The following is a 14,125-nucleotide window of genomic DNA, read 5'->3' as shown; positions in this document are numbered from 1 at the left end:
CTAACAATGACCAAAGATAGCATTTTTTTGTAAGTCACTGGGGAAGAAGGAATGCCCAAAAAATACAAAACAAAAGCATTTATTAGTTGTGAGACCCGGGCACAATATTTCAAATGTTACTTGTATCATAATTTTTTGATAAATGATGCTGAAAAAGTGCTATGCAGTAATTCGCTGCCCAGTTGAAATTTGCAAAAACAAGACATTTATGAAAATATTTACAGTAAGCATGCTGTATTTGGATGCTTTTTGATGATATATATAATGTGGTTTCAGGACTAAGGAGAAATTCATGCAGAAGGAAAATGAGACATACAAAGAGGATGGGGAAGAAGGAGACATGAAGGAGAGACAGAACCTGCGTGTGAACAGTTTGGAAGAGCAGCTGATCCAGACACAGGCTGAACTGAAACATCTGAGGGAGCAGGTGCAAGTTGGAGTTTCCTCAGTGGAGCAAGCTGAAGGGGGATCTGCTGGGAGGGTTGAGAGTATTCCAGACAACCAACAGCTACAACAAAGAGTCAAAGAGTTGGAGGCTGCACTCACAGAGAGAGAGGCTCAATGCATCAGCACAGAGAACATTATCAGAAATCTTCAGGAGAAGGTTGAGGAGTTAGAGACAGAGGCCCTGACAGAAAAGACCAAGGAGGAAATGGAGCACAGAGAAAAAAGGAATGAAGAGAGTGAGACTGTGAAGAAACTGAAGGAAAGCATAAATGAGCTGGAGGTATCACTGGCAGAAAAGTTGCAGAAAGCTGGGGGGGGGAGAGAAGAGCAGGTGCAGGAAGAAAGTGAGAAGGTGCAACAGCTCCAGGCTAGGGTGGAGGAGCTGGAAATGCAGCTGAGAGTTTGTGTGCCTCAGGAGGAACTGGATGAGGTGCGTATTTCCCTCGGCTTTCAGCTGGACCAACTGGATAGAGAAAGGGCACAGCTAGCCTTGAGGCTCAACAATGCTTTGCTGGAACTGGAGAGACTACGGTCCCCAACCCATATGAATGAGCATGATGAAGAAGAAGAAGATGATGACCATTCAGAAGAATCTGAACCGTCAATCATGTCAGGTGAGCTAGTAAAGTGGAGTTCCAAGCTTTCTGTCTCTCTCTCTCCTCCTTTGTGTGTTAGTGTGAGATGAGGATGCAGAGCAAGTTAATTCCTTGAATTAGGCCCTGAATAAAAGCTTCCTACCCCCACAACTTAATACCTTCATTGTGTCCAATCAGAGCAATCCTTACAGATCACAGGTGGTAGGACACTGGCGTCAGTGAAGGAGGAACTGGAGGTGGTGCGACAGGAAGCTGCTCAGGCACTAGACTGCCTGTGTGCAGAGCGAGAAGGCAGGGTTCAGGATGCCTTGAAGATGAAGGATGCAGTACCTTTATCCCAGCACCAGGAGGCTATGGCAGCCTTGTCAGAGCAGCTGGTCCGGACAACACATGAGCTTCAAGAAGAACACACTCTCAGATGCCATGCTCAGACTGAAATGACCAGAATGGAGGAAGAGTTACAGGCAGCACAGCACAAACTTGTTAGTAAGGAAGAGGAGCATGAGAGGGATAAGGTGAGGGAGTTGAAGTCAAATCATTATTTATAATTTTATATTATTTAAAATGTATGTATTTATATTATTTATAATTTATGATAATCTAAATATCTAATATTTAGGTTGGACAGTAATACAGTGGAATAAAGGGTAACATGTTATGGTATTTGATTTTTTTATACAACCCAAACGTTTTAAAATTATGCTATACATGAAGGTAAAGCAGTACAAAATTAAATTTGACTCGGTATTTTACATAAATATTGACTTTATTGATAAATAATGAAACACTGTCAAAATTAACAGCATAAATATTTGTATTCAGATATCACATCATAGATATGAAAATAAAGCTTTTGCACAATTACAAATTATTTATCTGATTTTATCATTTACAAAAATCATTAATTTGTTATGGTTCACAATGTATTTCCTACTCAGACAGAACTTCAGCGCTCATTAGAGGAGAGTGTAAGAAGTGCACAGGTAGCACAAGATGCTCTGAATGAGAAGGATACAGAGCTAAAGGACCTCAAATCCCAGAAAGCAATGCAGCAAGGTCTGGTGTCACAGGAGGACCACATGGCCCAACGTCTCTCCCTGCAAGCTGAAATAAACACATTGACAGCGCGCTTTGCTAACCTCACATGTAAACATGAGAAGACCTGCACTGAGGTCAGCCTGTGATTTTTTTTCCACAGAGAGGTTATTTACACTAGCAAATGAAAAAGATTCTGGTGATTCATAAGGAGTAAAGCATACACACTAGGTTAAATGAAGTATATGCTTTAGATTAATGTCTCACAAATGTTTAAATCTGAAATTATTTAACATTTCAAACATATCAACTGTAACACAGACTGTTTTAAAAGTGAAAATCTCTGATATCTTCTGCACACGTATTGCGTAACTCACAGCAGTCTATTTCTCTCACACTGACTCTCTATTTCTCTCACATTTCTCTCACAGGTGTTTCAGGTGCAGAGGGAGGCCTTGTTCAATAAGAGTGAGAGGCAGGTGGCTGAGGCACAGTTGGCTGTAGTGCAGCAGCAGCTTTCTGACCTGCAAGCACAGTCTAGCCATGTCCAACAGCTACACCAGGAAATCCATCACTCACAGAACCTCATTAAAGAGAAAGACCGCAGGGTAGGCATTCATATGCGTGCGCACACACACGCACACACACACACACAGACCAGACTCAGACTCAAGTCGCACTTAAGTTACACAAAAAATGACTTGTGACTTGACTTTAGACTTGCCCTCAGCAAGTTATGTAACGAAAGGAATGGGAAAGCGAAAAGAATGGGTTAAAAATGAACCCCATTTACTCGTTCAGGATATCTGACCCACCATGCAAAATTTTACGGGTTTTGGTTGAACCGTGTGCAAGCAGGATACAAGGCCATAATCAGAGACAAAATTAATGGGATTCAATGGAGAAAGAGAAATGCCAAAAAAAAGATGCCACGTGCTTGAACACATCAAGGGTGACTCCCGGGGGTCAAAGTGTCTGTGAGCAGGGTGTGTTTTTAAAATGCTACCAATGCTAAAATTTGCATTCAATGCATTCCTATTTGGGATTTGACAGTTTTAGCTCAGCCACATCCACTCAGATCACTAATAAAAGTAATAGCACACCTCACCCAATAAAGTACTTATTTTTGACATATAGCTTGCTGGTGTGTGTGCTCCGGTACGACCTGAACTAAGTGCCAAAAACACTTTCCCTCCAATTGACACTTTTCAAAACTGTGCATAATCCGCAAGTCAGACCAAAGCAAGTCATATGTCAACATTGGTATTGGCGTGTCAACACCAAATGAATCTTTGTATGAAAGTGAAAGTGTCATTGTGATACACAGCACAGCAATCGGTGCACACAATGAAATGTGTCCTCTGCTTTTAACCCATCAAACAGGCAACCTTCTGATTACAGGGGCGCTTCCTTAACCGCTTGGCCAATGTCTAACCATCTGGCCACAAAGTACGAAAAGGTGAAACGTGAGGTTACTTGACGTAACCCCGGTTCTCTGATAACATGAGTGAGGTATCTCACTATGGGAAACGCCCTCAGCGTGACCGATCGCGGAAGCACCAATGACACCACGTCCGTCGCAGACGGACCAATGGCAGCTGCACCCCGGGAGCCCCGCCTCCCTATATCAGGTGCCGCCGCCCACCGGAACGGCCTTCTCTAGCATGCTCTTCCCCGTGCCAAAATGCAAGGAGGGGAAAGCAGTGAGATACCTCACTCATGTTATCAGAGAACCGGGGTTACGTCAAGTAACCTCACGTTCTCTTTCAAACATTCGCTCGGTATCTCACTATGGGAAAGATATGGCCAACTCCCGTATTGCATGCTTTCCGAAGTACCTCCGTCCGGACGCACACGGAGCCGAAACAACACTAATCAGCGGCACCGACACTAAGCACAGCGTGCGCGAGCGGCGGGGCTGTGACGTCGAGTCGGTAAAACCTAATAAATGTGTGTGGCGTAGCCCAGCTAGCAGCAGCACAAATATCACGTACAGAAACACCCCTGAATAAAGCCCAAGAGGTAGCCGTGGCTCTAGTGGAATGAGCCCTAAGCCCCTGCGGGGGCGGGAGACCCCGTGCATGGTAGGCCATGCCGATAGCCGTACCAGCCAGCGCGATAACCGCTGAGATGAAATCGGCTTACCTCTGTATGGAGGAGCCCAGGACACAAACAGCTGGTCACTCCTCCTGAAAGCTCTGGTACGGTCCGTGTAAACCCGCAAAGCACGTACCGGACACAAACAATGCAGCCTCCGATCTTCTTCTGAAGCAAATGGAGGGGGGTGAAAAGCGCTCAGCTCCACGGCGCTACAATTATAAGCAGAGTTAACAACCTTGGGAACAAATGCAGGGTTAGGTAACAGCACAACTCTAGCATCGCCCAGGCCGAAGTTCATACAAGAAGGATGAACAGAGAACGCATGAATCTCACTCACCCGCTTCGCTGAGGACAGCGCGAGAAGCAAAGCTGTCTTGAGGGTCAGGAGTTTCACACTCACTTGTTCCAGAGGCTCAAAAGGAGGTCCTGAGAACATCTGCAGGACCAGGGGCAAGTCCCACGAAGGGACGAAAAGCTGACTAGCCGGCCGGAGCCGGCGGGCACCTTTCATAAAACGGCGCACGAGAGGATGCTGACCAACAGACGTGTTGTCAAACCCCACGTGGCATGCTGCTATAGCAGCTAGATACACTTTAACAGTGGAAAATGCCCTGCCCTTGTCCAACATGTCCTGCAGGAAACATATCACCACAGTAACCGAACACACAAAGGGCACAACCCGCCTCTGTTCGCACCACTGTTCAAAAACGCGCCACTTGCCGTCATACAGTGTGCACGTGGATGGAGCCCTGGCACTCTGGATGGTGGTGATCACCCTGGCAGGGAGACCAGCCGCGTCCAAATTCAGCCTCTCACGGGCCAGACCCACAAATTCAGCAAACCTGGAGAGGGGTGGAAAATCTCCCCGCGCGCTTGTGACAGAAGGTCCCTGCGCGGCGGGAGCTGCCAGGGCTCGTCCCACAGAAGCTGAAATATCTCCGCCAGCCACGGCCTCCCAGGCCAGCGGGGGACCACCAGCAGGAGAGTCAGACCGCCCTCTCTCACTCGCGAGAGTGTGGGGCAAATCAGGCTCAGGGGTGGGAACGCGTACATCGGCGCGTCCGGCCACGGGTGCGCCAGCGCGTCCACCCCCAACGGCGCGTCGCTGTCTTTCAGAGAGAAGAACAGGGGACACTGCGCGTCTCCGCGCGAGGCGAAGAGATCTACGGCAGCCCTGCCGAACCTCTCCCAGATCTGAGTAACCACCTGAGGGTGGAGCCTCCACTCGCCGTACAGGGGGTTCCCCCTGGAGAGGAGGTCCGCCCCCGAATTCACCAAACCCGGCACATGCGTCGCACGCAGTGACGCAAGGTGCGCGTAACTCCAAAGAATTAATCTCCGCGCCAGACCGTGCAGACGGCGTGAGCGCGTCCCGCCCTGCCGGTTGACATATGCCACCGCGGTTGTATTGTCCGTCCTGATAAGAACATGACAGCCCCGCAGGTGGGGGAGAAAATGCACCACAGCGTGAAAAACTGCCAACAGCTCCAGGTAGTTTATATGGGCGTCCCGAAGCCGTGATGGCCAGAGCCCGTTGACCGTCCTGCCTTCGAACACGGCGCCCCAGCCCGTGAGGGAGGCGTCCGTGGTCACCGTCTTCCTTACGGACACGACACCCAGTGGCGCGCCGGACAAATAATTGCCCGCCCTCTGCCACCAGCGGAGAGCCGTGAGGCAGTCCTCCGAGACCGTGACAGAACGGCCGAGGTGCCGACGGGGACAGAGACGCAGCGCTAACACCCAGCGCTGAAATTCCCTCATGTTCAACAGTCCCAGCGGGACCACTGCCACAGTAGAAGCCATGAGCCCCAGCAGGCGCAGGCAGGTCCTGAACTGGACCGCTCTGCCGCTGCTGAACAGACCAACGCACTGTTTTAACGACAGTACGCGTCTCTCGGACAGTGAAGCGCGAAAAGACACAGAATTTATCTGGAGGCCCAGATATTCTACGGTCTGGGACGGAACCAGTGTGCTCTTGGCGTAGTTTATACTGAAACCCAGGCTGGTGAGGTGGGTCACCAGCACTTTCGTTTCGTGCACTGCCTGCTCGCGCGATCGGGCGCAGAGCAGATAGTCGTCCAGATAAGCCAGAACCCTGACGCCCGAGGATCTGAGCGGGGTCAGAGCTGCTTCTATACATTTGCTGAACACACGGGGCGCGAGGCTCAGGCCGAACGGAACCGTGAGAAACTCGTAAGCCACACCGTGGAAACAGAACCGGAGATACCGCCTGTGGGCAGGATAGATTCCGATGTGAAAATACGCGTCCTGCAGGTCCACTGTAGTGAACCAGTCGCCGGGACGAACCGAGCGAAACAGGCCCTTGTGAGTGAGCATTCTGAATCTGAACCGCCTGAGGTGTTTGTTGAGAACACGCAGGTCCAGAATAGGGCGGAGCCCTCCGTCCCGCTTTGGAACCAGGAAATAGCGAGAATAAAAACCCCGCTGCATTTCCTCCATGGGGACGGGCCTAATTGCCCGTTTGCTCAGTAGGGAGGTTATTTCTGCCTCCAAAACCTGAGCGGCATCCCCAGTTGCCAGCGACGAAACCACCCCGATGAACGCGGGGGGACGTGCCGCAAACTGCAGCCTGTAACCTTTCCCTACCGTCGCCAGGACCCAGGGGTGAACTGCGCATGCGCGCCAGCTGTCGAAACGGCGCGCAAGGGGGTTCATCTGCCCCACCAGCGGCGCGTGAGCACCATCTGGTGGAGGCGCAGAGGCATGACACTCTCCGCTTAAGTTTCGTTTTCGTTCGTGCGCCTGCGCCCTCAGCCCTAGGCGTGGATGCGGCAGCACCATTTTTAATGAACCCTGAGAACGGCAAGGGGAAAATGAACAGGGACAAACCCGCCTTACCCGCTCCACTCTCAAGCTCGACCGAACGAGCTGAGGGGAGGGCGTAAGTGGAAGCACGATGTGAACTGGTGCTTTGGTCCTGCAATGAAGCGGGGGAACAAAAGTGGCCGCTGAACATTGAACAGAACGTACTGCCGACGTGCACACCGTCGCCGTTTTGCTGGGGGAGGGGCGAGTGTGACGTCGGTCAAGGGAGGGGGGAGGCCAGAGACCACGTGGTGCTGGCGACGCCCCTGCTGTGAGGGAAACGAATCCCTAGGTCTGCCGGCGCTTCTTACCGCTGGGGGGAGGAGCCGGGCGGTGCTGTGCAGCAACCGCCGCGTATGACGGCTTTGTCCCCTGTCTGGAGCTGGTAGCCCGGTGTTGAGCTCGGGGTTCAGCTGCCCTCCCCGTGGCTCGCGGGCCAGGTGACCTGAAGTCAGATCGGAAACCCCGGTGTTGAGGCGGGGGTCCCGGGCGGGGGGGCGGGGGAGGGGCGCGCGGCGCCGGCTTGCGAGGCAGACAGAAGTCGAAGGCTTCTCCTTCTTTCTTCTGGAGATCGCATCTCTGCCGCATTGCCTCGACTGTTGGGCCGAAAAGGTTCTTACAGTCCACCGGCGCGTCGAGAAATTCAACCTTCTCCCGGTCGGTGAGACTGGATAAGTTTAACCACAACGAGCGCTCACCCGCGACGGCGAGACCCATTGTACGGCCACAACTCTGAATCGCGCCGCGTGAAGTGCGCAGATTCAGGTCTGAGATCATGCAGATCTCCACCCAGGTCGCTGGATCGGGGTTGCCAGAGTCCAGCTGCTTTCCCAGCTCCTCGAGCAGTTCGGCTTGGTACGCCGTCAGGAGCGAGGTCACGTTTAGCGCCCTGGCGGAAAGCGCGGAAGATTTAATCTTCTGATAAATGGACGCGGTAAAGCGATCCATTTTACCTGGGAGCGACGGTCCTGTTGACGAAAATGAAGCCCTCCTGGTCGGGTGGAGGTGATGAGCCACCGAAGCCTCGACCGTGGGGGGGCTGGAGAGCCCCAGCTCCTCCATGTCGCCAATATCCAAACCCGAGTAGCCCTTGACGGGAACGCGGTTAGAAAAGGGTTTATCCCAGGACCGTCTGACCTCGGTCACACACGCAGGCACCGCGGGAAGCGATTGGCTGAATGCGGGCGGACGAGAAGGGAGTCTTTTCCCGTCGAAAAAGTCCCTCTCAACCCCGAGGTCACCACGGGGGGCTGGCCATGCAATGCCCAGCTTGGCCGCGGCTCTTTTACACACCTCGACCAAACCGAAGTCCCCCGTGGAGGGCTCGCTGCCCTGAGCGCTGGGAGGTCTAGAGGGCTGCGCATCCGGGAGAATGGCATCCTCGTCGTCCTCCTCTGGCTCGTCTCGGAGGAGCTGATCCTCATCCTCCTCCTCGACGTCCGCCTCCTCCCTGTCCGCGAACACGTGCTCGTCGAACAGCGGGGGCAGCATAGGGGACTCGGCGTCCATTATGTCCGCCCAACTCGTGGAGGCGCGGGGTGGAGGGGGTTTTGAGGCGCCCTCCGCCGCGGTGTTAGGCAGCAGACACGAGTCGGCGCGTGTGGACGCGGCGATACGTAGCCTCCTCTCCAGAGTTTTCACCGACATGGCTTTGCAGTGAGCGCAGCCATCCGGGTCCGCAAGCGACGCCCGAGCGTGCTTCACCCCCATGCACGTGATGCACATGGGGTGCGGGTCCTTGCCTGAGATACTGAAACCACAGGCAGCGGGGCAATAGCGGGACACGACGCCCTTTGTCCCGGAGGACCCGGCGGGAGAGGGGCTGGCCATTAGAACCTGGTGAGAGCTCCAAATGGCCGGGGACACTCGCCACAACGCGTTAGCGTCGAATTGAGTCCTTTCGCTTTATTTCTGCTTTCCTACCCCCTCGCCTTGACGCGTTAGGCGGTATTCGGAGGGCAGCGGGGGGTGAGCCCACTGTTCCTCCACAGAAACTAAGACAAAGGAAGACCTCTCGGTACCACGTGGAGGGTGACCGCAGACCTGCGTTCTGCGGCGAGGTCCTTGACGGTTCGCCTGTGAACTGTAAGCAGGGGGCAGCCACAATCCGGGCACTGAGGAAAGACCGCAGATCTTCACGGGGAAGAGTGCGAGAAGGCCGTTCCGGTGGGCGGCGGCACCTGATATAGGGAGGCGGGGCTCCCGGGGTGCAGCTGCCATTGGTCCGTCTGCGACGGACGTGGTGTCATTGGTGCTTCCGCGATCGGTCACGCTGAGGGCGTTTCCCATAGTGAGATACCGAGCGAATGTTTGAAAGAGAACATGTTCTGAGTTTTTTGGGGGGAAATTGCACACAACCCATAGACCCCACAAGGCAAGCCATATGTCGAAACAATGCCAAATGGAAAGCCCAACAACTTGGCGAAAATTCAACCAAAATGTTGGTCCTAATTTGTTGGTCCTAATTTGTTGGTGACCCAAAGGACCCACACCAAAGCAAATTATGTCAGATTGTGTAGCCTGGCCTCATTGTTGTTTCTGTGCATTGCAAGCACTAAGATTGGTGGCCTTGATTGTAACACCTTCTTTTTTTCATGGTTTTCCATGTTTTTTTCACATTTTCCCAAACCGTGTTGGCAGCAGTGACACACCTGAGATGTCAGATTGTGCATCTCTGCAAGGCCTTGACTCCCGGGTTGCTATCTTTGATGGTCAGCCACAGGGGGCCAAAAAACGTATACAACACAAGAACTAATGGTCTGTCATACTGATAGGCCAAAATAATAATGGTTAAAGAACAATTTAGGAAATAAAATAGTTATTGCGAAGAATGTAATTAACTAACATGGCCCCTCCTGGGCTCCATACAAAATAGCATAGCCTAGTGCAAAAATGCAATAATCTTGAGACTTGACTTGTCAAATTACTTGTGAACATTTCTGACACAGACACATAGTTGTCCTTTAACATATAGTCATACACCCAATTTTGATAAACAGTTCAATATTTTACTCTAAATCCTTGCACTGTCTATCTGTTTGTTTCTGGCATAAGATTACTGAACTGTCAAAGGAGGTTTTTCGCCTGAAGGAGGCACTGGGGGCTCTGACTCCTCCTCTTGGTACAGCCTTTGGGGGTTGTTCTGGCCAGCAGGTGGCACTTCAGAATTTAGTTACTACTCTGACCCAGAAACTACAGGTGAGGGATTTTTTTTTCTACAGGTGAGGGCCATGAACTAGTCTTAACCAATAATTGATCCAAATTTTAAATAAAATATGAAACATGATGGAACGATGGGGGTGCGTGGACGAAGTATGACCCAGGATTCATGAAGAAGCAAATTAACTTGAACCGAATTAATCTGAATTGCACAAACTGAAATTGAATCATACAAACTGAATCCTGATACATTTTATGAGAAAAGTCATAAGTATTACAGAAATCCTGATTTGTTGTGGTAGTAACAGTGTTTCTTGCTCATGTCAAGTGGTGTCAGTTGGTCCCTTGTCAGCACAGACAGCCTGGTTTCTGGATACAAGAATACAAGATTAAAATGCAAATGTCAACTGTAGGGCTTGTGGGGGTGTCAACTGTAGGCCCATTGAGACATACTCTATGTGATTTTGGGCTATATAAGAAATCAATGTTATTGTTGTTGTTAACATGGACGTGTACTCAAATTATTGTTTTGTTTTGTTTTAATTGATTACTATTCAGTGTGAGAACTGATTTAAAAGAGCTGATTTATTTTTTAGGTATGTAAAATGCAGTTTCAATTTCCTTTGAATTCAGATGCAAGTTAATAAAGATTCAGATTCAGTTCGTACAATTCAATTTAAGTTTGTGCAATTCAAATTCATATATATTCAATTCAATTTCAGTTTCTACTGGCACAAATCTCTGCCCATACAAAACACTCAGATTCTGCAGCATGATAACTAACAATAATCCAGACAGGTGTCCAAAAAATACTAAAAAAAAAAGAACAGTTGCATCGGGGCAAGTTCTAGACTGGCATAGATGACGGGGCAAAGAAACGTGAAGGGGGCACATGGTGGCCAACAATAACACTTCTCACTATTGCCAATATAAAGAAAACAAAGAAAAGGGTTGGCATAATTTAAAAATGAATGCATCTCACAGAATTAACTTTCAGTTTGTGATTAGCTAGGTTGTAAAGTGAATGACCTATACCTTTTGTCTCGGTTTTTCATTATCTCACCAGTTGCTAAGATTTTTAAGACAGAGATTTGCTGCTTCCTCTGGGCATACACTGTGCACAATGCAGTGCAGTTTATTGCAACACAAAAAATGAGGTTAAACAATTCACCATGTCTTGTCCTGAAAAAAATAGGGTCCCAGCTGTTGCACACAGTGAAATTTGTCCTCTGCATTTAACCCATCACCCTGAGTGAGCAGTGGGCAACCATGTCAGATGTCCGGGGAGCAGTGTGTGTGCAAGTGCACACAATGGAACGAGGACTTACCAGGAAGTTGCAGCCTCACATGACACCACATGCAGACACAGACATAAAACCTAATACCCAGGGGAAGGGGGACATGTCATGATTGGAACAACAAGGAGAAAAGTTGATATTTTTACATTGGTAAATCAAATGAATTTTGATTGAACTCCTTTTGGATTTTTCTGCCTACCAAATGGCCAAAGCAGCGCATTTCGCTTTGTTAAGCATAACTACTGATTTACATTTACAGCATTTATCAGACGCCCTTATCCAGAGCGACTTACAATTAGTAGTTACAGGGGACAGTCCCCCTGGAGCAACTTAGGGTTAAGTGTCTTGCTCAGGGACACAATGGTAGTAAGTGGGATTTGAACCTGGGTCTTCTGGTTCATAGACGAGTGTGTTACCCACTAGGCTACTACCATCCTGATGTGTTCATATTGCTTGTTTTTTTCATATGCAGTTTATTCATACAGTTTGAGATTGGTGTTTACCCCACAACAGAAAACGATCAGGAAAAATTGCACAGTGTATGCCCAGCCTGCCTTTTTGCTCTTCCCTGCTTGCTAAGAAACTGTTATTTAATTGGTCCCTTTTCCAGTGAAATGTTCAGCTACTTTAGTAAATCTTGTGTATATTCTTGTGTGTGTGGGTAATCTATTGTTTTCTTTCTCAAAATTTTAGTTTAATTTAAGGGGGTAGGATGTTTGTTTAAATGGCATTGCCCCCTCTTGCCCTAGTGTAGAGACATCCCAGAGGAATTCTATTTTCATAAGAATATTTCATGTGATGATTTGACTATATTTCTGTACATCTGGAATGAATGGTATGTAATAATTAGATCATATAAATAGTGCTGAAACTAAGATTTATTTGTTTGTGTTCAGGACTTGGAGTGTAAACACAAGGCTATCGTCGCCATCTACCGTTCACACCTGCTTTCTGCAGTACAGGTAATACTGACTAATTATCTAGAAGGTCCAACAAATGTATATGTTTTAAGATTTAAACGACTTAAATTTAAATCCTGATTAAGGATTTCTAAAGTGTGGTTTTACTGTACGGTGATGTTACAGTAATCATTTTGTGTTTATGATGCAGGGTCACATGGATGAAGATGTTCAAGCTTTGCTGCTTGAAATTCTCAGAATGATGCAGAAGAACCAGAGCCAGTAATCAGCTAATCTGCCTCTATCCAACTGAAGTCATGTTGAGCCCTTAATTTTTTAATGAGTGTAAAAAACAAGTGGTTGCTTTTTTTAGAACTTAAATTTAAATGACAAAGGACATGTATTTTTCCATATATTTGCTGTTATTGTTTATTTATATTTTATAGTACATTAACACAGACACACATGCTTTTCAACTGTCTGAAAATATTTGGTAATCACTGGGGAAGAACACAATTTAATGCTGTCATTGTCATCTATTAGCATTAGTGTCATAAATATTTGATAAATCCAAACTATACAAACCAGTCTTTTAATAGACATCAAATACACTCAACAGCCATTTTATTAGGTACACCTTGTTAGTACAGTATGCTATTTTCTAACGCCTATGCCCCACTAGGTCCGTAATCAGTATCCGATATGTTTTTAATTAACCTGTGGGAGCGATTAGGGTATGTTCAAGAAATTAGCATCAAAGATTCTGAGCCACTTCACACTGAATTTACTGATTTGGATTAATCTTTTGTACTGACTGACTATTGGGGATAATAGAATTTTTTTTGTTGAATAAAAGTTATTACATAAATTGTGGTCATAGCCAGTTCATTCCCATAACTAAAGCTAGTTAAAGAGAATACAAATTTTCCAGATTAATTTACTAATTCAAGTCCAATCTACACCTACTGAATGAGTTACAGAATGATTATTTGTGCTATCATTGACTTGACCAAGCGACCAAATGTCTAGAATTAACACTGCGTAGTATGTTAGATAATGTTGCTCCCCTTAAAAGGAAGATAGTAAGAGATTAAAATGTAATACCTTGCTATAATGATTACATGCACTCGCTTAAGAAGACCGTCTGGAAATTAGAATGTAAATTGTGTCAAAGTTAACTGAACTTATTCCGAATAGCATGGAAAGAGAGCCTCCTTAACTATAGGAAAGCTCTTAGAGCAGCTAGATCGATGTATATCTCCTCGTTAATAGACCAGAACAAAAATAATCCCAGATTCCTGTTTAACACTATAGCCAAGCTAAACAGGAATAAGACAGAAATGGATACTACCACTCAATATCATCATAGTAGAAATGATTTTATGAATTTCTTTAATACTAAAATAGTTATGAATAGAGATAAAATTAAAAGCACAACTAACAACTCTGTCAATATTACTATGCAAAATAATCTTCAAATAGCAGACCACAGATTAGAATGCTTCAACTTTCTTAAAGAGCATGAATTAATTAAACTAATCTCATCATCAAATTAATGTACTTGTGCATTTGATCCGCTTCCTACAAGTTTCCTTAAACAAGTAGCACCCGATGTTATAAATTCTATTCTTAAAATTAATAACTCGTTGCTTAGCACGTACCAAGTTCGTTCAAGGTAGCAGTCATCAGGCCCCTGATTTAAAAGCCTGATCTTGATCGCAGTCAGCTTTCAAATTATAGACCGATATCCAACCTTCCATTTATA

General features: G+C 47.5%; 1 protein-coding gene across 1 annotated transcript in view; it reads left to right on the top strand.

Annotated features, from left to right (window-relative positions):
* Window positions 1-13,180, top strand: part of ankrd24 (ankyrin repeat domain 24) — a 67,947-nt gene extending 54,767 nt beyond the window's left edge. The window contains 7 exon segments of the mRNA XM_029001242.1: window positions 317-1,061; window positions 1,221-1,558; window positions 1,982-2,215; window positions 2,510-2,686; window positions 10,059-10,202; window positions 12,358-12,423; window positions 12,572-13,180. Of these exon segments, the coding sequence (XP_028857075.1) occupies window positions 317-1,061; window positions 1,221-1,558; window positions 1,982-2,215; window positions 2,510-2,686; window positions 10,059-10,202; window positions 12,358-12,423; window positions 12,572-12,646 (1,779 nt within the window). The 3' untranslated portion in view covers window positions 12,647-13,180.
* Window positions 13,181-14,125: the final 945 nt, after the last annotated feature.

This window comes from Denticeps clupeoides, chromosome 13 (genome assembly GCF_900700375.1).
Source record: "Denticeps clupeoides chromosome 13, fDenClu1.1, whole genome shotgun sequence".
NCBI classification, from domain to species: Eukaryota; Metazoa; Chordata; class Actinopteri; order Clupeiformes; family Denticipitidae; genus Denticeps; species Denticeps clupeoides.
Note: the sequence above shows the minus strand (reverse complement) of the source record. Positions and strands in the feature narration are given on the sequence as shown.